The 23,881-nt window shown below is 40.3% G+C and overlaps 1 protein-coding gene across 2 annotated transcripts; it reads right to left on the bottom strand.

Annotated features, from left to right (window-relative positions):
- Positions 1-643: 643 nt before the first annotated feature.
- Positions 644-23,220, bottom strand: NAA30 (N-alpha-acetyltransferase 30, NatC catalytic subunit). Of its 2 annotated transcripts, XM_075753279.1 has the most exons (6): positions 23,077-23,219; positions 21,876-22,790; positions 14,325-14,448; positions 12,258-12,313; positions 1,846-4,395; positions 644-1,793 (listed from the first exon to the last, which is right to left on the bottom strand). In XM_075753279.1, the coding sequence occupies exons 2-5, from the start codon at positions 22,785-22,787 to the stop codon at positions 4,258-4,260; spliced, it is 1,230 nt and encodes a 409-aa protein (XP_075609394.1). In that variant the 5' UTR covers positions 22,788-22,790; positions 23,077-23,219; the 3' UTR covers positions 644-1,793; positions 1,846-4,257. The 2 variants fall into 2 exon arrangements, with proteins under 2 accessions (XP_075609394.1, XP_075609395.1); XM_075753280.1 differs by lacking the exons at positions 644-1,793; positions 12,258-12,313; positions 14,325-14,448 and having other exon boundaries at positions 1,991-4,395; positions 23,077-23,220.
- Between the last annotated feature and the right edge of the window lie 661 nt (positions 23,221-23,881).

Raw genomic sequence — 23,881 nt, 5'->3', positions numbered from 1 at the left:
TGCAGCCTTAATTCATCACTGACTCTCGTAATCGGATAGCCTAGCTGTAAGGAATTGGAAAAGCAGCTGGAAGAACAAAAGGCTTGGAGCTGCTGTCAGGCAACTAGCAAGTTCTAGCAGAAGTTGGTTACAACTCAGTCATCTACACACCTCTCAACAAACACACGACCAAACACACACAACACTTGCTGGCAAATTCTCAGAAGGGTTTAGGAGCCTAAACATCATTGTAGAGGGAATAAAGCACACAGGATTTTAAAAATCCATAGGCTCCTCCATACGCTTTTATAGTTCTTGGCTTTGCAAGGGCTGCAAGTTGTTCTCGACTCCTGCTTATTACAACTGAAATAATAAAAATACCCCACCCTTTCTCTCCCAGGAAAGTCCAGAATGATTACATTGGTTGTAACTCAACAGGCATGAAAAACAGATCCATTTTAGTTCATCTCTGGAACTGAAGTTCATATAAATGTTATTCAAGATGCTTCTAACAGAGGCACGGAAATGAAAATCAAGTAGCAATAAACAATTCTCCTGTAAAATTTTTTTCCACCATTTCTCTCTCAAGAATAAGCATGCATTCCTATTTTGTAGATAAAGCAAAATAAGCATTAGAGCATTTCCATTCAAAAGGAAAAAGATAAACAACTTAACCATTTATTTGACTGCATTGTATTTAGACAGCTTGTACATTTCATAACCCCACTGTTTTTGTTCTCATCAAAAAGGATAAAGGGACAGAAGAATATAATCCACTCAAAACAGCAGTCCAGTATTTTGAGATACACTTGATATTTTCAGAGATGCCCACCTGATACCTGAACTCCAACATAGGTTGTAATGTTTATACAAGACCTGAAATTTTTTTAACGTAGCACTCAGTTTTAGCAATGTCTTGCAGCGCCCTGAAAAATAGTTTGTGACGTACTATGCAAGGCCAATTAGATTATGCCTACTTTTCTTGAAGGTGATGAACACGACCATTTCTTAAAAAACAATATAATGCAAACATCCATACCGACATGTCAGTCAACAGCAACATCTGGGCAAATTTAAACATAAATGTGATCAACTCCTTCGTTAGATTTGTCAATGCAAAAGGTTGGGGGGGAGGACTCTGTTTTAGCAACAGACATGAGAAATAACTAACTTTTCATTGCTAGATTTCTTTTGAAAACCTATTTTCACCTCTTTGCATATTTGGAACTTCCCACTTGATACCCGAATCCCAAGCAACACAGAGAACAAATCTGTTTAATACAAACCAACACATAACGCTTCAGCATCTTCCATAGCGAACTGCGTGTTACACAGCAGCAGTATCAGAACCTTTCAGTTCGCTCTTTTAAATGAAACGTGCACCTATTTTGCCCAGTATTTTCAAAATGTGCATGGCGACAATTACTTCTTACAATAAACAAACGGAATTGTATTTGAAGTTTGCTCAGAAGCCATGTTTCTGGCAGCCCCTTCGTGAAAAGTGATTTGGGCTAAGTTCTAAGTCGGCTTTTGAATCTGAAGACACCCACAGCTTAAATATTAACCTGTGGAAAACTTGCCTGTCTGGCTTTTCAGTTTTTAAACATCAGCAGACACACAAGATAGCCTGGTTTGCAGTTTGTGATACAAGTCCGACAGCAGTTAACAAGGTACAAAACCTCCCTGATCTCTCTCCTTACTTCAAGCCAGAGCAGTCACTACGTCCTGGACCCCCAGAATGTGGGTGAGAGAAATCTGTTTCCATTGAATTATCAATGTTTAAGTCTTAACTAGGAATGAAACTTCCTGAAAAGCTGCCCAGAAAAACTGGCAAACCTGAGGGACTGGGATAACGTGAACAAAAGCGGCAACATACAGGCTTTATGCTGAACTCCACCACGTTCTGTGAATAACAGACTCCAGCCCCATTTTAAACATGAGTTTTCTGAGGGGAACAAAACTCCTCAAAAGCACAAATGGTGTCTACAAGCAGAAAACTCAGAAGGGCCAATTTGCATTAAAAATCTTTATTTTCAAATACAACTTATAATTTTTACATGGTAAGAAATGTCCATCACCATGTGTGACTGGTCTGTGCAAAACAAGGCTTTCCTTTAAATCCAGTTTTCCTGCACAGGGCTCTTTTCCAAATGTTACTGGAGGTAGGGGTTTTGTTTTAAATGTACAGTAATTAGCAAAAAAACCCCATGACTCAAACCAAACCCTTAAAAAAAAAAAAAAAAAAGTGCAGTAAGGCAAGTCTGAAGATACGCTCAACTACAGAAGAGCAAATTCACCTAGTTCATCCTTTTAATAGATTACATAGGTTCTTCCACAAGTCAACTAGTATCATGTTTTGTTTTGGTTTTTTTTTTCCCCAAAGTGAAAAAACCCCAACTGATTCATAGAACTGGGCTACATAATCACACTGAACAAGAAAGCTGTCCTGGTTTTGGCTGGGATAGAGTTAACTCTCTTCCTAGCAGCAGGTATACTGCTGTGGTTTGGATATAGGATGAGAATAATGTTGATAACACACTGATGTTTTTAGCTGTTGCCAAGCAGTCAAGGACTTCTCAGCTTCTCAACTGCCCCGCCAACAAGAAGGCGGGGGGCATCCAAGAAGCTGGGAGGGGACACGGCCAGGACAGCTGACCCAAACTGGCCAAAGGGATATTCCACACCATACGATGTCATGTTCCGCTGATAACTGGGGGGTTGGCCGGGAGGTGGCACGGCTCAGGACCAAGCTGAGCATCAGCTTTGGGTGGTGAGCAACTGTGCTGAGCATCACTTGTTTTGTATATCCTTTTATTATTATTATTCTCTTCCTTTTCTGGCCATTAAACTGTCTTTATCTCAACCCGTGAGTTTTATCTTTTTTCTTTTTGATTCTCTCCCCCATCCCACTGGAGGGGGATTGAGCAAATGGCTGTGTGGTTGTTTTAGCTGCCTGCTGGGTTAAACCACGACAAAGCCTAGACACTGTAATTACTGAAAAAATTGATGGGTATCGGTAAAACCTATGTAAGCCCAATTAAAGAAAGGAGAAAAAAAAAAAAAAGAGAAAAACAGAGCAAGAGCAAATGTGAGAAAGAGAGAAGTCCTTCCCCTCTGCTTTGATTTTAGAGGGGAAAAAATCCCCCAATAATTTAGCTCATGTAAGTTTAGAGAAAATGAGAGCAGCTAAAAATGCATACAATACACCTTGAAATTTATTTCCAAGACCAAGAACCAAAGATTGAAGCATTTTAGAACACTGAAGCAAAGCAATCTGAATCTGAAGAAAAAAAAATTTCCAACTATCTTAAAATAGCTGTTTTTCAGAGCTTCTAGCAATAATTTTGATTAAATAAAATCATACCAATTTACATTAATTTTCTATATCTTCTTTTTAAAGTCCCTCACTCTTTTTAACGAAAAAAGTGCATCCAAAACCAGCAGCGATTTACTGGTGACATCTTTCAGCAGCTACTCAAGGTTTTCAAAATAGCTTACACTTCTTGCTATTAAGAAAAGAAGGGCCTTCCAAACCCTTGTTTGGGAGAAGTATCCAAATTATAAAAATCTGAAATAATTTATTATCAAATCCCGAATTTAAATAAAAGCAGAAATTTTCTTGCAAAGACAATTGAAGAAAGTAAAAGAATAAAAGCATGCACTCCAAACTTAGAGGTGAAGACAAATATACTTATCTATACAGGCACTGGCAGACGCAATTTAATTGTTACTGTTACTCATTGTAACACACACCCCACCCTACAATACATTTTTTCATTCACTAATCACTGAGGTACCAATATTTAAGAATGGAAAATTCAATATTGAAAAATAAAACCTAAAATTGAAGCCTTTTTCCAGAAAACTATGGCAATTTTTGTATGAAATGTTAGTATACTTATAGAATTTTACAATCTACATTGGCTTTTTTCTGGAACCAAAAGTCGCGTTCCACATACAGGTTCTTTGATAAAATGTTCACTGTGTATGTAATACAGTCAGTAGACTTGCAAATGAATGAACATATCTTGGCTATCAACTGGCACATCTTGCTGGTACCAAAAGAACTTGAAGTTTGAAACAATCGGTTTTAATTCTGAACAAATGCGCCATGCCAAAGTGCAACAAATATGTGCGACACTCAATGAGACACTGACAGATTAAGAGCTGCTTGGAAATTATAAGTCCACCTGCAAAGCAATTTTGTACAAATTGCATTGCATGCAAAGGACAACTCTGCGCTGTTGGGACGTCAGTTGCTTGATGTGATGGTTTCTTTTAACGCAGCCATAGTTTAAGACGCAGTGCATCAACTCCATTTAAATAGTATCTGAACAGCCTCTTGTCTCGCACAAAACCAAGGTTTTCATAAAGTTTCAAAGCGGACTTATTCGTGATTTCTGTTTCCAATACAACCTTCAAGGAAAGAAAAGAAAAAAATCATATCATATTAGAAAGCAGTTGCAAATACATGACAATTTCAAAGTTTTTATTTAAAGGTACACTTATTAGCAATGAGTGGAATTAATTTTTTTCTTGTCATGATGTATTTGAGCAACGCCCCTCCATTCCCACATTAAAAAAAAAAGCAACAATCTAGCAGTTGATCAACAACTGTCATTGTAAGCAAGTTTCATTCATATCAACATTTTAATTCTTTGCTGTAAATAGTATTTCAATGCATTACCTAAAGCTATGGTAAAAAAAACCAACCAAACAAACAAACAAAAAACAATCCCCACCTCCAAACACCCTCCCCCCAGAAAAAACCAAAACAAAAAACCCAACTTACCAAACAGGTCAGGGTCGAAAACATACTTTAATTTTGAATGATCAACTGAACTTTTAAATGTCAGAAGTTGGCACATGAGGTTTTGTTTAGTCATTTAATATCATTGACATCTAATTCGATAGGTTTAGACCTAGAAAAAAGCTTCAGCAATCTACAACTAGCTGTCAGACTCAATGTTTGCAATGAATATTTGTGCACAACGCAAGTATCCCAAACTCAAACCAAAGTGCACACCAGGAAGAATGAACAGGTTTTTCCATCGTTTTGCCCCTGTGTTGGTAAGATCCCAGCTGCAGGAAGACCTGTCATAAATAGCTCAGACCAAACCCAATTGTAAATGAAGTACAAATTAAGACTCAAAATCATAGACTTATAGAATGGTTTGGGTTGGAAGGGACCTTAAAGCCCATCCAGTTCCAACCCCCCTGCCATGGGCAGGGACACCCTCCACTAGACCAGGTTGCCCAAAGCCCCATCCAACCTGGCCTTGAACACTGCCAGGGAGCCAGGGGCAGCCGCAGCTTCTCTGGGCAACCTGTGCCAGGGCCTCAGCACCCTCACAGGGAAGAATTCCTTCCTTATATCTAATCTCAATCTCCTCTCTTTCAGTTTAATGCCATTCCCCCTTGTCCTGTCACTCCCTGCCCTTGTCACCAGTCCCTCTCCAGCTTTCTTGGAGCCCGTTTAGGGACTGGAAGGGGCTCTAAGGTCTCCCCAGAGCCTTCTCTTCTCCAGGCTGAACAACCCCAACTCTCTCAGCCTGTCTTCATAGGAGAGGTGCTCCAGCCCTTGGACCATCTTCGTAGTCTCCTCTGGATTAGCTCCAACAGCTCCATGTCCTTCTTGTCCTGGGGACCCCAGAGCTGGATGCAGTTCGCCAGGTGGGGTCTCAGAAGAGCAGAGTAGAGGGGAGAGTCTCCTCCCCTGACCTGCTGGTCACGCTGCTTTTGATGCAGCCCAGGATACGGCTGGCTTTCTGGGCTGCAAGCACACACCGCCAGCTCATGTTGAGCTTCCCATCTCATCCTTTCTCTTCCCATCAAAATTATTCCAGAAGTTTCAAGTACAGGCAACAAACTACACTGGCGTTAACAAGAAGTTAAATACAAAACTTCAGAAAGTATGTCCCTCTGAATTGTTTTCCCCTCTTTTCTCCAAATGTACTGAGCAGAGCTCAACCATAACTGGCAAGCTGTGCACCCACTCCAAATGATAAAAACTTGTTTTGCCTCTTTACTGTTGTCCAACTCAATTATTTAAGGATTCTGCTATTAAGGACAGATCATGGTTGCGCAAGAACACAGGCTGAATAAGCTGACTAGACTACATACAGTCCCATGACAATGTACATTTACACGTTAAACAAGAGCTGTAGAAAGACCATATAATGAAAACACAGCCTAAGCAATTTCTGCAGCAAAACAGTGATCACTGCTGGTGTTAAATCCACTAACAGCTATTTCTAACCCAGCATTTCATACCCACTCTGTGTAGTTAGAACTGTATACATAAAACTCAGTCCAAAAAAGTCATCTATCCCAGCTCAAAACCCAGGACTCCCTTCTCCTCCAATAAAAAGCAAAATAATTGGTTAACATCCCTCCACTCCCCTAAAACCAGGAACAAAATACTAGCCTATACTTGTAGAGCAGTTTAAGTTAATGTATTTTACGGACTCTGTGGCTGCACTGCCTTCAGACTTGCATTTCCATTCTCCCTCACCTCTTCCACCAGCTCACCAGACTTGTTGCTGAGCTACTTCAAAAAGCAACCTGGTAGAAAACCTTTCCTTTTTCTTTCCATCAGGTTTGTTTTCTGCAGTCTGAGTCGTGGCTAAGCCAATATTAAAAAAGGGAGGCAGCCAGCAGTTACACTGGTCACCTTCAAAAAGATTTTAAGATCCATTAAACGTATATATTTGACCATCACTCAAGTTTCAAGCTACTCTGAACACACTCCAAATGATAATTCCCCCTACGTGTCTCAACATAAGAACGTTTGAAAGAATAGTAACTCTGAAGCTAATAACTCAATGAACAACATACACTGGGGGGAAAAAAAAAGACCTAGAAGTAATTCATTTTCCAAAAAAGAACCAAGTCACACATTAAAATACTAATAGTCAGAGTTCTTAAATTACAGCAGGACAGTCTGTTGTACCTTCACTCTTAAGACAAGCTAATTCAATTCTTAGTCTTATGGCAAGAATTAGATATTGAATTTCTCTTGCTGGCACTTCATAGAATATTACTATCAAGTCTTGTGACTTGATCAATTATTCTTAACATCCTTAATCCATTAAAATGGCTATCTATTAATTTGTAACAAATTATGGAAGCACAATAGTTTTCCTGAGGAATGCTATTTTCTACACAATTATGCGCATTGTACAACTTCTTAATTCAAAATAAAACAAAGCATTACGCCAAAGAGGAAATCTGACCCATGTAAATCCACAGCGCAGGAGACAATTATTTGAACTCTAGCTGCAAACAGCATTCACTCTCATAAAAGTTTAGTAACCTGGCCGAGTGATATAACGCATCTGTATTAAACTGCAAGCTCACACACCTTGCAATGCTAAAAGACTTCCAACACTGCAGATCACTGAATTTAAGGGAGTGGTTAAATGTTGAAATTCAGGTTTGTTGGAATCCCACTACCTGAGTGAATGCTCATCTTGAAAGCAAATGCAAGAGATTTGCTCTGGTATTTCTAAGGAAGACTCAGCACAATGAAAACTAATTCCCTGATCTCAACATACTGCGTTGATCTCAAAGGGCTAAAGACGTGTTTCTATTATCTAAAAAAGAAACACAGCCATGTTTCATCCAAATTTCACTAGCTTTGTTTTGTGAAGGATTCACCTCTTCTTGTACGAGATTTTCAATCAAGCCCCAAATCTTCAATCATTACATTTATTTCTGGTCTCATAGGGTCTATTGTGTTGTACACATATGCCTGTTAAATCCTCTAATAACACAATCACATCCTCCCCTGGAGACCAGCAAAGGTCTGACTGGATTTAACAGCATTTTCTGCACAAGCTGCAACTTTCTGAAGGCTGTTACTTTCTCTTCTGTCTTAAATTTCATAAGCCTAACATTTTATCTCAACTGTCTCATTTTTAACTGGATTTAGAAGTAAGAAATTTTCTATAGTTAGAGCGGAGTGCAATGTTTCTTGTTATTACGTTTTCATACCTAGAATTTATTCCTAAACAAGAAAAATGAAGAGGTCAAGCTTTGAATGAATCAGGTCAAACGCTGAATGAACTCAAGTTTAGAAACAAAGTCATAGAATGAATACAGCCAAATCAAATAAGCAAATGAACAAAGTACTGTCTTAGGACTCACAGAAGAGGTTGCTATTCTTGCTTATAAGTCTGACATATCATCAGACTCAAGTTCTGAGTGCTTGTCCAGTGTTCTTAATCAGTTTAACTGCCTTAACTTTTCAGGAAAGGTAGCACGCAAAATAAAACAATACCTTAGATGATGTGTAGATTAAGAAAAAGCTAAGATGTTAATAGTTTGATATTTTTAAATAGGATTATATAAAAATATACATTTAATTTTTACAAGTGTGGTACTGAATTAAAGTGACACGCCTACCAGTGTGGTGAAAAAACCTCACTTTAAATAACTCTAAAGTTTTGATGGAAATTCCCATGGGAAGTTGCAATTCCTTTTCACATTCTACATTTTGCTTAAAAAAAAAAAAAAAAAAAAAGCTCAAAGTCCCACCTATCAGAGTCTTACTTTGATGAGTTACCAGTTACATGGTACATTATTTCCGTAATACGAAGTGAATGATTCATATGCAGATCACTTACAGTCATTTGTTACAGATGGAAAAACCTATGTATGAATGAACAACTCCTCCTTTCTATTGTGATTAAGGGATGTAACCAGTTCCACCATGAAGGTCCTAAGCAGTACAATTTTTGAAAATTGCTTGTCAGTACAAACTAAGCAAATATACAAAAAGCAGCCAGATGCTTAACTTGCTGAAGTTAGCACATACTTTCCTTTTTACACTGGAAGAATAATACCTTCAAAATTTTGGAGATGAGAGAAAACTATTCACCTTCACCTGATTTATTTCCATAGTTCACATTTTCTATGCAACCAGCCCATAAACTTATTCTAAATCATTGTGACCTGTTGGAAACTTGGGCCATTATAATCTTGAAAACCTTCAGTTCACTACCCCAAATATCAGAATTCATTAACATCAAATGCTTAAGAATGTCACCAAGGTAAAAAAAAACAAAACCAAAAACCACAAACAAAACAAAGATCCCTCAAGTTTTGTAGTGTTATATCCAGACACTCAAGCTCAAAGCATGCTGTTGACTACTTTCTTCAGGCTTGAAGGTTATTTCTACCTCAACCACTCACCCCAACATCAGATCACTTCCCTCGGTTCTATTCTAATGTGGGCCATGGCCAGCCCTGTGGCCATCTCCTCCCCTCCACACAGATTCCATCCCAGCCAATTCACTTCTTCACTTACTCACCCCACAGCTTCTTCAAGCCAGGAAACAACCCCGGCTGGCAGGATATTGCCTCGCAACTTTGAAGCACAGCATATAGCATAAACTACCTCTTAGGCAGTTGGCTGACCACAGAAGCTTGCACTGTAAATCACTTGTTGCATAGGCCTGGCTTAGTTTATTCCCACTAAATTAGCTTACAGGAAAAAAAAAAAAAAATAGTCCTTAATCACTAAAATATTGTGGCATACTTTGAAATGCCAGAACATAAGTAGTGATTTTTCAAGGTTTTCATCTATGGTGGTGTATAAATCCTTTACTTTTCAGGACTCAAAAGTCCAATCTACGGTACTTCGAGAAGTAATACACTGAACAAAGCATTTATCAGATTATATGTCACAAGTTATTACAATTAAGTACATTTACTGCATCTATTCCACAATTAGATTGAAGGGAAGAGTTTCCAAGCAGCCTTCAGAAATTTTTGATGACACCCACAGCTGCATATTCCTGTTCTTAATCCTATTCCAAACAAGTTTCAGAAAACAGTATATTTTTGCATTGCAGTTCATCTTGTATCAAGTAGCAGCATCTTTTAATTTTCATTATGCTTCTGATTTTATTAAGGGATGTAGAAAAATACCTTAAGAGTAGCAGAGATGATTAAATTATTTACACACCTCACGAAGACAAATTACTGTGATGCATTAATTCATGTTTGATCAGCTATAGGCATTAATCAGCCAGCCAGAAACTGTTCCCCCAACAACTGCTGTAAAAACTGGCAAGGGCAAGTGTCTTGGCTCTGTCGGACCGAGCTTTTCATGGGTGGCTAGTTGGATTTTTCAGATTCTGGTCATGACTGAGAACTCTGCAATCCACAGTGCAGTACAGGTAAACAACATCACTGTTTTGTACCATATATATCTGGAAGAAACCTACACTTGGTGGCAAAGAAAAGAAGAAAACATTGGCTATTTGGCTGTAGATAATCCGTACGTGAAAAAGAACATAAATGAATTAAATCAGCGTGGGTATGCCTCTGCTGACCAGTGTAGAAAGTCAGATGTATACTCTACTTGTGCTCCATGTTGCCCAGGCATAATAAGCTCCTGTTTCAAAATTCTGTGCTAGCACAAGACTCAGCTGATACAAGAGTCCCCAAGAAGCAGGGCATAATTAGTTCAGAATCATATACGGTTACACAGTTTCCAAACTGGAACTGAAACATGCCTGCACCCATCCAGCACACACTTCAAGGAGTTTGAATTGTAGTGTCGTCAATTAAAGAGGGACAGCAATAGTCTCTGAAAAAAGCCCTATGCACTTAGTACAAAGCATTTAAGCAGCACCATAGATGAAAACCTGTGACTAAGACCTAATGAAGTCTCACTGCAGACTAGTCTGCAATCCTTATCACATTTATTTCATTTTTACAAATATAAAAAAACCAGTAAGAAGGACTCTCAGTATTATATTACAGTGGTAGAAAAAAAAGACAGACACAGGAGAGATCATTATGCATACACCTGTTAGATAGTCCAATTTAGAAATGAAATTACGTGAGGAGTAGTACACATACATTCATAAATCATATGATAATTACTGCAACTCTGATCGCTTGAGTAGAAATATCCAGTTCTACTACTGACTAACTACAGTAGGCAACTCACTTCACTACTCCGCATCTCAATTCTCCAACTGTGATGTGAACGGTGTGATATCATTCCTCAATTATTATTTTTTTTTAATCTTGAATACTCTAGCAAAGGCAAAAGAATTCAAGACCGTAGTGGAAAGCAATAGAAAAAAACCCAAACAAATAAAACCTTTTCTTGATTAGTTCAATGTAGTAAGTAGTAAAAGAGATTAGAGCAAAGCCTATTATATATGACAACAGAAGCAACAAGCCAAAACAAACTTAAAGAATTACAGAACTATCAGGTTGCACTACACTGCCCGAGTACAAAAGAAATTATAGAGAGAAAAAAAAGATACGAGTAAGCAGAGACATGAAGGAATCTGAAGGGAAGAATAAATATCTCAAACAATGAAGTCAGAACACATGCAAGAGGCATCAAACAAGTAGAAAGAAAAATAATCAGAGTATGTGCCAGAAGTCCTGTGACAACAATTGTAGTTTTGCATAAACTTTACCACACCACAGTAGGACAATTGAGGGAGCAGTTTAAACGAGGTAACATAGAGATCAAAGGATCATTAACTCTGACACACTGAAATGACACAGTGCTCACATATCAGGAACAAGCTAACGATTGCATTGTACCAAGGAGATGAAAGTTAAAGGGACAGATAACCAGATTAAGGAGGATGGATGCAGGAAGAGTTCCTCACAAGTTAAACATGGCATATAAAGGCAGTTAGTTGCTTTATATATTTTAAATATATATAAAAAGAGTAGGGACTGTAATCTGGTAAATGGAAAGACTAGAAACATACAGGCTAGAGAAAGTCTGACAGTGATTCAGTCACTTTCCTTCCAAGTTTTCGCTGACATACTAAATCATGAGAGTTCTGTTAGTGCTATACAATACAGCTACGCACTGTCAGAATAGCCTGACGCAGTCTGCAAGACCGTGGCACATACTGTTCCAGTATCTTCCTGCATTCTGAAAGCGTGGAAGTATCACACACCACGTGCAAGTTACACTGGTCAGTAGCACCTTGAACTAGAGCCTTTGGAGGAAAATGTGCCTGCGACTGAAGGCTGGGGCAGCTTTGCCAAGTAAAACAAAACCTGAAACACTGAAATGAAGTACTTACAATAAATTTAGAAAATCCTTCTCTTATTTGTGCCATACAGTTTTCTGAGGTTATTTTTCCTCTTATTATAAAAGGAATAGCTTCTTACCAACCCACTCCCCGCCTAAAAAAAAAGTCCTGTAGAAGAAAAACCTGTGAAATTAATCCACAATAGGAGAATGCAAGCCAGTTACATTATGAAAGTTTTTTATTATAAAATCTTACCTCATCACAATCTCCTTCAACCATAGCATAAATAGCTTTCTTAACCAAGTTTGTACCTGAAATATAGATTTCAGTAAGTGTCAAAGTTGCAATGCAAAAGATGCTAGCTTATATATGACTAATGTGTGCTACCTACATGACATGACACCTGGGGAAAGCAGGGAGGAAAGAAAAGAAAGAAACAAGAAGATGCAGTCAAGTTGCAGTCTCAAGTTTGAACAATAAAATAATCTGTAAAGTTGTCCAGAGACTCAGCTTGAGCGCAAGATTCTTCTAATATAAGGATATTAGAAACAGGCTTCTATGTTTAACATAGTGTTATATATAGCCTTCCAAGATGTGATTCATTCCTTTTTCTTGCATTTAAAGTCAAAATCTGCTGGCATGTACTTGAAGGACATTCATCTTCCAAGGGAATTTCCTCTTACTAAAACAAATACTTCCATTAGTAACAGAACTTATGAAACCACTCTGCTTGTGGCTTACTCCCATTTGGATTTGCTAGTATCTAATATGGTTGAAGCCCATCCCTTCCCCTTCAGTCAAGCATTAATTTAATTCTTTATCATTATTTTTCATCTATTTCACAACAGTTCTACAAATGTAATATCCCTACCTGTCTGTAGAATTGGGGTGAAATTGAAAGTTGATTTCAAAGTTATTAGTGGAAAAAACTGCTGTTCAATGAAATTGCATAAATCTCACTTCCATAAGAAGGCTAAGGAAAAGGAAAAAAAACCCCAAGGAATCTAGAGAATGTTTTAAAGTAGTCTCAAAACTTTAATAAATTAAGATTTTCATTGAACATATGACAAAACTGTACTACATATAAAACAAACCTTCAGATTAACAGTGCACTTTGAGAAACAGCAAGGTGGCAAATGTAGGAAAAAGTCAACATACATAATGCTAAAGTAAGCAAGGCTTTAAATATAAATTCTATTTATATAATTCTAAAATAATGAACTGACTAAAGCGAGGGGAAAATATTGCAGAGATCTTCATAATAACAGCATTAGTTCTTATTTACTTATGAATCCAAGCACCTGCAATTAAATTATAGCAGGCTCCTTCATGACTCAGCTAAAAGGAAAGGAGAGACAATGATTGCTCAGTATCCTCTTCCCTCTGCTCCACTATAGAAACCAACAATGGCTTTTGACTTGCACGGGGCGGGGGGGAATCTGTACATGCTTGAATAGTCATGATAATACACAGTGCTTCAAGTTTTTTGGAGGGTTTGGTTGTGGTTTTTTTTCTGAAGAGGAGAACAAACACAATAGTATATTTTTCCATTGCAAGTAATTTTCTGTCTTTAATCACAAAAGTATGAGCTCTTCAGTGTGAATCAGCAGTGAAGCACATTTCTAGATTTTAAAGATCTACGTTCTAAGTTAAAAAATGTTACAAAATCTAATTTCACAATAACCAACACCAAAAATATTAAGTTCCATAAGAACAGATCTTTAATTAAGCCAACTGGAATAATTAGTGTTAGAATGAAAATCCTTGCATCAGGGCAAAACTGATTAATGAGGGAGGGCAAACGCCCTGTCAAGAGTGATTTCTTTTATCATGTAACATCCCAACAAAACAGATCTCCATTTCAGTCATTCAAGTAGCAATACACAACTATTTTTCTTCACTTATTAATACAACAATGAACTATATACATTCTCCCCAACGGGCAATATATGCATAATTGATACAGGAAAGCCAGGGGATAAGTTCACTGAAAGAAGATAGACTGCACACAACATAGAAATACAGCGATGAGGGTACATATAAAAAGGCAAAGCAATTCCCACCGTTGTTACAGGCAGAGGTAAGGGGCTGCTGCCTGCCTTTCTTTTTAGCTTTATTGTATCCCAGATGTAAATCTCATAGGGCCATCAGGTTATTTTAACAAAATAAAAAAAGCCACTGGGGAGCTCGTGTGGTTGAGTAAGGCAGGAATGACAGACAAATCACCACATCTAAAAGTTCAGTTCTGCTTAAATCTTTGACAGCTACAGTTATCCCAACTACAGGATTTAAGTAAGAAATAACAAAAAAGGCTATTCTTACCAATTCCTTTTCTTCTGTATTTGGAATCCACTGCTAACATGGCTATATAACCTCTGCGGAACATCTTTTTGTGCATATCCAGCTTGCAGACGATGGCACCTACACACTCCTCACCTACCATGGCCTTAAAGACAAACATACACGTATGCATTCTCAGTTTGTGATCTACAGTGCTACCAAAAGTAGTAAACCAGTTCATTAAGTGAAAACAGCCACACAAAATTTGTTTGCATAAAGCTATAAAAAAACCAAACCCAAACCTAGGTAAATTTTAAAAACATGTCCAAAAATGTAAATAAGATTAAAGGACTCATTTCTTTATTACATTCAAATAAAGTTACAGTCAATTAACAACCAATAGATTGTCCTGGAGAGAATCACAGTATTATTCCATGAAGTCTATAGGCAAGAAGGTGTGTGATAGAAAAGCAGGGAGAAAGAAAGAAAAGTGGTAATATTAAAAAAAAAAAAAAAAAAAAAAAGAAAAGACCAGGTTAAAGAATAAATCACCCTTTCACATGGGCTGCCACAGAGGAAAAAAAGTCTATTCCTGTTTTATAGTGATCTGAATTTTCATGTACAAGGGTTGTGGTAGATAACATGCTTAATTTTTGTCTGGTTTTAATGGCAAGACCACAATGGATCAGAGAAAAATGTTGCTGTGTTTAATCTTTAGAAACTGTCATTTTCAGTCATGTGACACCCAAAGAACAAACAAAAAACCACACAGTTAATTTTATACATTTTAACTGTTCAGAGATTTCATTTGTTAAGAGCTGTGCACTGACAGTTAATCCCAACATCACTGTCACAAAAAGTGTGATCAAGGAGATGTAGTTATTCTGAAATATTAAGAAAAAAACCCCAAAAGAAAAGAATCCAACTCCTCCCCATACACTTATCAAACCACTTGCACAACCACTGCGTTCACCAGAATTTTACCATGAAATATATTAGAGTGTAGGAAATCTAAATCATATGTTAACTGAAGGATTAGGCAGCATGAGAGATTAATGACATTATAACCTGCAGCAGTAAAACTGAATAATGCTGCAGAGTAGGATAGCATCCAAGGGGAGAAGGAACTACTATTCATTCAGGAAAGACTGACAGACATGAAAAGGAAACTCGTATTTGTATGTATGGGAGTATAATAAGTGCATTCACAGACTCTGATAGACTTGTATCTCAGGGGGGGAACCAGCCTTCAGCTCAAGTGTAGCAACTAAACTGGGACTACAGCACATGCTTGGCACAAGCGCTTCTGGATAATCCAAATTTACAACAGTAAGACGCGTCAAATGGACTTGCCAAAGCCAGTACTGCCAGGTCTCAGTGCAGCCCACCTGTGAACCTAGTGTTCACCTCTCCAAAGTCTATGTACATATTTCTATAGTCTCCAATCACCTGAACCTTTTTGTATACAGCTTGTAGACTAAGACTCTACAGACAGAAGATTCATTCACGTAGATCGTACTGCAGGCACAGACCCACAGGTTTTTCGCCCCAAGAAGAATAATGTCTCCTAGCTTCTCTACCTGGATGGTGGGCTATTAACCAAGTTAGCTGTCGACCAGGAGCTCTATCAAAGGTGAAATGAAGCAGCCCAAAACCTATGAGCTGCAGTTCCAAAGCTCCATGATGCAGCTTGATCATAACATCATTTCTAGTACAGTTTAAGCTCACCAGGCAAATATAATTATTGCTAAGTTTTTATTTGGCAGGAAAACACATTTTTTAGTAGTATCCAAGAACAACCCTGAACAATCTAAACAAGTGGGTTTTAAAACAAAAAGTGTAGTATGATCTTAAAGGACTGAAATACACAGCCTCTAAGCAGTCTTTCATTTGTTCTAAAACACAGTTTATTCCACAAAAAAGCTGTACTCATACTAAAAATGTGTATGCAAAGTGGCAGCTCAAGGCAAGTTTTTTATCTCAGCTCAGACCTGAGAAAACCAGGGAGTTAAATAAAGAGTATCATCAGACAGACTGTTCATAACATTGCTATAATTACACAGAGTACCTAGATGTAATCTTATACCTCACTAAAAAAAAAAAAAAAAAAAAATCACACCGCAAACAAGCATGTTATAGTTATGCTTTGCCCTGAAGTGAACACGTGCAAATTGTTGATCGTAACAGTCATGCGGAGAATTTTTAAGATATATTTTTTACACACTTCAAGAGTAGTGACATTCTAGACATTGCATATCTGTGTTCTTTCTTGTTTAGGACACTTTTCAGAAAAGCTATGTTCATGAATCATATATTTAAAATGCTAAATGAACAGCAAAGAAGTTTGTTTCTGTGATTAAAGAAGCAAATACCCACTGGTTTTACCACTGTTGCCAGAGAGCTGAATAAAGCATGACTTTGTTACTAGCTCCCCAAACACACACCTATTTCTCTGTCTTTAGGCAGGTAAGTCTGGCAATTTATCTATAGTTGTTCCACTTACAGAGGGAGTGCTGCATTATCTCCACCTCAATTTGAGGGGGTTCTGTGGCCTTTTGTCTCCTTTCTCCTTCTTTCCCACCCTATCTAAACCTGGAAATGAACCTGGAGAACTTGGAGAAGGTTAAACTGCATAAATAAAAACCACTAGACTGAACTAGGGAGGAGAGTGGAGAGCAGAGACAAAAAGTAGTTCCTACACAACACCATTTATGAAAAAACAACCATGGGCCAAATTTTCTTTTCAGGTATATGACAGTACTTCTAAACATACAAGTTTCTACAAACAGAATTCAGCCCAAGTTACTATTATATACTATAAACCCCACAGAGTACTATAAGATTTACTTCAATCGTAAAGTCATTAGCAGGATTAGCACACATGAATTCAAATCCAATATTTGCATCAACTTTGTTCCTATGTATAGATTCAAATGTTTAAAATGTTCCGTATCTTTGTATTGCAACCATGTATTACTAGAAGAGTTAGCACAGAAATGTCTGTAAATCAGCAAGGATGTTACTTTTCACAAATTTAAACAATTGGCATTCATTTCATTAGCAAAGACAGCATTAAGTCTGTCAGCCACAGTCTGAGCATGCATTTCATACCCAGATGCTGTGACATTTGTTGCCATTTATAGCAAACTAAAACAACCAACTAGCCCCTGAAAGAGAAGTATTTTGCGATTCAAATGCAGTAGAACCTGCGCTACTGCAATACAGTTTCCCTTTCGCATATGTGTCAAAATCCATCCCAAAGCATCACAGGAACGGCTCTGCATGAATCCTTTGGCTTACATATAGCGATCATGTTACTGAATGCCATTAGAACATACATTTAGGCTAATGGTTTTAACCTAAAGTCTGGCAGTCTTTACGATACTGGGCAAATCACTAAGTCACTCTGTTCCCACCCTATGAAACTGGACACGGGTAATTCCCTCCTGTGCAAGGGCATTGCCAGAGTAACTACACTAGCTGTTCTTACGTACTCAGATGCTGCAATGACTGAAGTTTTCACAAAGCCTGACAGTGAGAAGTACCATGGCAAGCCTGTACCTAAACCCACGATCATTCCTAAAAAAAAAACTGCAATACAGAGAGTTTGCAGAGTGGGATTGGATATTATAGAATTTCTTCCCATGTCTGCCATGAGGCTAGGAAGACTTCCCAGACAGTTGCCTAACTTTTCTGGTTCTTCTTTTAAGTCTCAAGTTTTCTGCAACTGAAAAAACAGGGACGATGTCTCACAAGTGTTAATTTGAACATGAAGTACGCTTAGACTCATGAATAAAATCCAATCAAAAAAAAGGCAAAGCATTAGTATAAAACAACATCTTAACTGCAGTCATTTAGGATTTACAACACATCTAAAACCACTTACATGGAAATAATAGGTTATTTTTAAACTTGTGAAAGTTTAAATTATAAATGCTGCTATAGCTAGTGGCAAAGTTAAGAACCCAATAAAAGCACAGATTTTCCAGATCTTTCTTAAAAGGCAGCTGGATGGTGCAGTACTGTGAATTACAGGAGAGGTTACAACACTCAGCCAGAACTCTGCTTTTATTACATCCTGTCTTATCCAAACTTTGGCAGAGAGCAAGGTTTCCTAAGCTCACCTCTCTCACGCTAAAGTATTTTGAAAACAATTTTCTGAAATGTTTAATGTATCAGGTCTAAATCGAAGTTTTAGAACTTTAACACTGCTAAGACTAGAAGCCGCATAAACACTTTAAAAGGAAGCTACAACTCTGAAAATGCATTTACAATCCATATGAGGACGATGCTGTAGCAATGCTTAAAAATACTTCACGTGAAACAAAAGATATCCCTTTCTTCTGTCATTTTTTGACAAAGAAGTGGTTATCATAAGTCACTTGAAGAGAAACTGGGCTGACAGAGCTCCTGGGACTAAGTAAAAACCAGGCACTTAACAGGGCATCCACACCTAGCACACAGTGCGAAACTGCTCTTGCAAAGACAAGCAACACCTGAGTTGAAGCAGACAGTTGCAGTTTATGGAGGAGAAAGTTATTACCTTGCAACAGCTCACTCAGATAATGTCGCAGTGTAACACATCAGAACTGATCATCAAGTATTCCCAACTTGTTACCCCTAAAGTCAGGAAGACAGTTACACAGAAGAATTTGACATTAAAATGAAGAGGTTCTGAAGATTCCTAGTATCTGCAGGTCCTTTTAAAGTGGAACACATACTTCTTGTTTGAGGAAAAAGTTAGGAAGTGGTTTGATACACTAAAACCACACTAGTGACTAGTCAGAATTGGTCCTATGCCTTTCCTCCAGCTGCGCATACTCACCTCTTCTCTTGCACCAACACCAGTGCCTGTGACATCCTATGAACATGTTTGGAGCCCTAAACCAAGAGAAACTTGACCCTAAAACATACATGCACACTTAAAATATACAGTGGTGGTGTGAGGGTTATCTTAGCTTCCCAAATCAGTAAAACACAAGGGTTGGCACAAGCGAGGAGGAGGTAGTTGAACAGAAAGGAAAAGCAAGCAGCTCTTTGGGCTGCACTAGCCATTAGACCAACAGTGCAACTTGGGAAGGCCAAGCCAAAACTCAGCGAGTTTCAAACCCATGAGATCATCATCGACAGGAATAATGTTAATAATGCCCCTAGAAAACAGCTCTGCATTGTCAGGTATCCAAAATGCTAGATAGCAAAATTATGGTGTTTAAGATGGTTTACTTAATAAATATCAGCAAAGGACAATTGCTGATCATTTACGAAAAATAAACATCCCGTCTTCAAATTTAAATGGTGTTAGTACTTTCCCCTCACATGTTGAGAAAGGGAAAGAAGCCCGTGACAGTGCAATGAAAGACAGAGGAGCATGCATTGGAAGATTTTAAAAAATGGTGATGGTGAAATTCAGTACAGGAATTAATTGAACTCCTACAGATATCTTTTCAAATACAATCAAACTTCAGTCTAACCCCTGTCCCAAAGACCAATCAAAACCAAAACAAAACCTGAAACCAGGAGGGTGTGAAACCACAAGGCATTAAAGACAAATGATTCTGTGAGATCAGGCGCTATGCTTCTGTTCACCATCCTGACACTGTTCTTGCTAATTGAAATATGTAGGCCCTGACTGAAGATAAATATTTTAAAGAGACTTATTAGATTGAAGCAGTTCAGGAATCCATTAATGGCAGGAACAAATTACATTTATAGAACAGAAAGTCTTCAAGACAACCTCTAAAACCCAAACCTTAAAAATACTAAAATCAGTCACCAAAAAAAAAAAAAAAAAATCCATCAGACTTGACTCAACATACTGTAAAAGCTTCAAATTATGAAGTAGATAACAATTTGCTGACAACTTTAGACATTAATAGCCACATATGCTTCTCTACAGTTTTGTGTATTTTACACGTTCCATCCTTCAAAAAACTGGCAAATAGAGTTCCAGTAAAGTTTTGTTGATTCTTCAATGCTATTAAAAAAAAAAGCTGTCACTATAAAATAAGCTTAAGACACTTTCTTTTCCTTGAGTGATATCTCATTCTTTGAATGCATTTGTTAAAAATAAATATTAGAAAACATCTATTTTAGTGCTCTGTTAAACAACTTGCCATTGTTCTTTTCGTATCGAAGTTGTCAAGTTACTCCCCGACCAAAAAAAAAAGATTTAAAATCTAAACAAATGCATTGCAATCTAATAGTATCAAACATTGCCTTGGCATTATCAGTGATACACTTGACGCTGAAAGTATGGACATTTGTAGCTCACACACATTTCTTTTCAGTATGAGGTAAATCAGTCACACACAGAGCTCAGTGCTTGAAAAATACCATTCTGCTCTGATCAGCATCCTCATAATGACAAACATGACTTTGCATTGAACAATGTTTTCAAGTATTTTCGTATTTCTATATTGTTCCAGAAGGTAATACTTTGCTCAACTTCCTATAATCCTACTGTATTCCCTCTTCAGGGTTTTAAGAGGCACCGTTCCGAAAATCCTCCTATAAATCATATAAATCCTGCTATAAATTATACCAGACCCTAAACCAAGAACATTCAGGAAGTTTAAGGCCAGATGGATTCCATTAGCCTCACCTCCTGTACTCATATCCTATTAAAATTTTACAGAGATACTCCTGAATTGAAGGGTGTCTTGGTTCTGGCTAAATCCTACCTTTCAGAGAGGTGTCCAGCTTTGATTAAAGCATCAAGAGAGAAGAATTCATCATTTACCTTAGCAAGGAAGTGCCATACGCTCCTGTAAACGTTCTCTTTTGCAGACTAAAGTTCTCCTATGAGTAAATCAAACAGAGCTAAGCTCCCACTATGCACGTATACCCCTCAGGCCAACTTACGCTCAGTTTCATGTACCTGTGGACAAATTAGCATCCTAAAAGCATACTTTTCAACTGAGGCACAAATTCTTCCATAAGAAACGCTAAACATTTAGAAAGACAGGGTGACAGCTAAATCAATCTTTTCAGTAGTTCAGTAGGAAGAATATAAAACTAAATACATCGTTAGTACAGCAAGATGATCTAAGCAGCATGAGAATTTCTGCGTGCTGCATACACTATCACACCTGTAAAAAGCAAAACAGTTGTACTTGTTTCTCCATGTATCACTCAACATTTATATGCTAGCCATGCTGAAGCCTGTTTCAAAACCATTGTGCAAGAATTACTAAGCACTCGTAAGACACTAGTGGGCTAAGGACTTTCTGTTTTAAATACAAACCCAGGAACTGAGGCAGAATGATAAAATGAGCTACCAAAGGTTGCCAAAGTCAATGTCAGAACCAAGATTAGAAGCCTTGAATTCCTGGATACTAGCTCTGTGCTCAAATCCTTTCCTCACCACTTAAAACATGTATTAACAAATGTAGGAACTTCAGGCATATGCTTTACTTATACAAGCACAGGTCACAAGGAGACTTCTGTAGGAAGACAGGTACTTCCAAAAAAGCTTGGCCTTACCCACGAAAAGATTATTAGAAGTATTTCCACAAATGTCAACCCTTTAATCCTCTCCTCCCCAGCCCCAAACCACTCCCAATTCCTGCCCTCCCTGCCCCCTCCAGCACTTACCAAAAAGCAAAGTTGTGGCCAGTTGTGGATAAAATACCTATATGTGTAAATGGAGTAGGGTTCAGACAGATCTTTGGTGATCAGTCTCATGATATCGGGCATCTGCAGCTCTGACTCGTATCGGACGTATCGTATCGTTAGGTCCTCCTCGGGCTGACAGTCCGTTCCCGAGCCTTTCAAACTGCAAGCTGCTGCTAAGGACGTGGAGAGTAGCAGCAGGGACTTCTTCTCCTCCCCTCCTTCATCCCCCTCCTCCTGCTCTTCCTCCTCCAAGCCAGTCCCTCCTGCCAGTCCATTGCGGGCTGCAGTCTTAGCAGCAGCTGTAGTAGTGGCAGCAGGCTGGCTCCTGTCCCCTGTTGCTGCTGCTGCTGGGGGAGAAGGAGGAGGAGAGGGTGCAGTCCTTCCCTGGGGAGGGAGGTGGTTGGTAAGGGAGGATGAGCACGGTGCTGTGGTCGGGGGCGATGACTGCTGCTGTCCAGAGCCCATTGTTTTGCTGGCTCGTTTGTTCTCCAGCCCCTCGGGGGCTGCCCCTGCCTCCGAGCTGAGGATCTTGCTCTTGAGGGAGGCCCGCAGGTGCCGCAGCTCGGGGCTGATGAGGCCGTTGAGCTGGTGGTTGTGGTGCGGGGGATGGTGGTGGTGGTGGTGGAGGCGGTGCTGCTGCGGCCCCCCCTTGCCGCCGTCGCTGCCGCCTCCTCCTCGCTGCTGCTGCTCCCGTCCGCCCGCGGGTCCCTCCTCTTCCTCCTCCTCTTCGGCCTCCTCGTCCTGGGCCCCGGTGCAGGCGGCGGCGGCGGCAGAGGAGGTGGAAGAGGAGGAGGAAGCAGCCCCCCCTCCTCCTCCTCCTCCGGGGAAGGGGGAGAGCGTATCCCCCTGCGGGGAGAGGACGCTGCTAGGCCCCGGCGGTAGCTCGGCCATATCCTACGGGAGAGACCGACACAAACCCACCGAGAGGGAGGGGGTCAGACGAGACGGGGACGAGGGGGGGCGGCGGCCTCCTCACGGGCCGCGGTCGGGGGGGGGGGGGGGGGGCGCGAACAAAGGCAGAGACGGTGCTCGGGCCCCGCCTCGCCGCCCCGCCGCCGCCTTTTCCTGCTGTCCCGCTGCCCCCGCCGCCGCCGCCGGGGCCCTTCCCCGGTCCCTTGTGGGCCCCGGGCGGCCGCCCGCCGCCGCCGCGGCCTCCCCGCCCGCCGCCGCGGCCACTCACCCCCGCGTCTCCTCAGCGCCGCGGCTCCCACTCTCCGCTCATCCAGCGGCCGCCAAGCGCGGCCGCCGCTGCCGTAACCCGCGGCCAAGTTTCCTGTCAGCTGTTACGACACTTCCTCCCTTGGCGGCGGGGCCTAGCGACGGCGGGGCGGGGCGGGCTCGCTATGGGCCCGGGCGGGACGGGGCGCGGGCAGGGCCTGGCCGCCCTCACGGTGCCGGCTCGGCCCGGACCCGGAGCCCGAGCGTCTGGCCCGCAGGGTCCTGCCGCCACCGCTGGTCAGCCCGGGGGGCTCGGGGCACCCGCTTCCGGGGCTGCTGTGGGGGTCGCGGCCTGCCCGGTTGAGGCCACTGCTGGGGTCAGGCTCAGGCCTGGGGGCCCGCTCGGGCCTAGGCCGGTGTCCCGGCCGGTGTCCCTTCCTCTGCGAATCCTCTGGCGGCGGCACCCTTGCCCTCAAACGTTTCCTTTGCTGCCTCCCCAGTCCTCGCTCACACCCCCGGAGATGCTCACGTTAGTGTTTGTGCTTTGATCAGCCCAAACCTGGCCGGGCACAGGCGCTGCCCACAAGGACACTGCCAGCGCTGTTTTGGGGACTCCTGCAGATCAGGGAAGAGCGCAGGAGTTGTTGCTCCTCCTTTCCAAAGGAGCAACGAGGACGTTCTTCCTCGTATGGGTAGGCAAAGGCAGGCCTTGGACTGCGTTGGGCAACTGAAAACAGTGGAAACTTAGCAAAGTCTCAAGTGATCCAGTTTCTCCACTGCTGTTCCACATTAAATAATCTCTGTTCTAAAAACACGCTACTAGATAG

The sequence above is a fragment of the Balearica regulorum genome, chromosome 5 (assembly GCF_011004875.1).
Source record: "Balearica regulorum gibbericeps isolate bBalReg1 chromosome 5, bBalReg1.pri, whole genome shotgun sequence".
NCBI lineage: Eukaryota > Metazoa > Chordata > Aves > Gruiformes > Gruidae > Balearica > Balearica regulorum.
This window is presented reverse-complemented; position numbering and strand designations above follow the sequence as displayed.

Coding starts and splice junctions, on each gene's coding strand:
- NAA30 (XM_075753279.1), bottom strand. CDS start 22,787: ATGGCCGAGCTACCGCCGGGGCCTAGCAGCGTCCTCTCCCCGCAGGGG. Junction 14,449..21,875: donor GGCCACAACTTTGCTTTTTG/GTAAGTGCTGGA, acceptor TTTGTCTTTAAG/GCCATGGTAGGTGAGGAGTG. Junction 12,314..14,324: donor ATACAGAAGAAAAGGAATTG/GTAAGAATAGCC, acceptor TCTATATTTCAG/GTACAAACTTGGTTAAGAAA.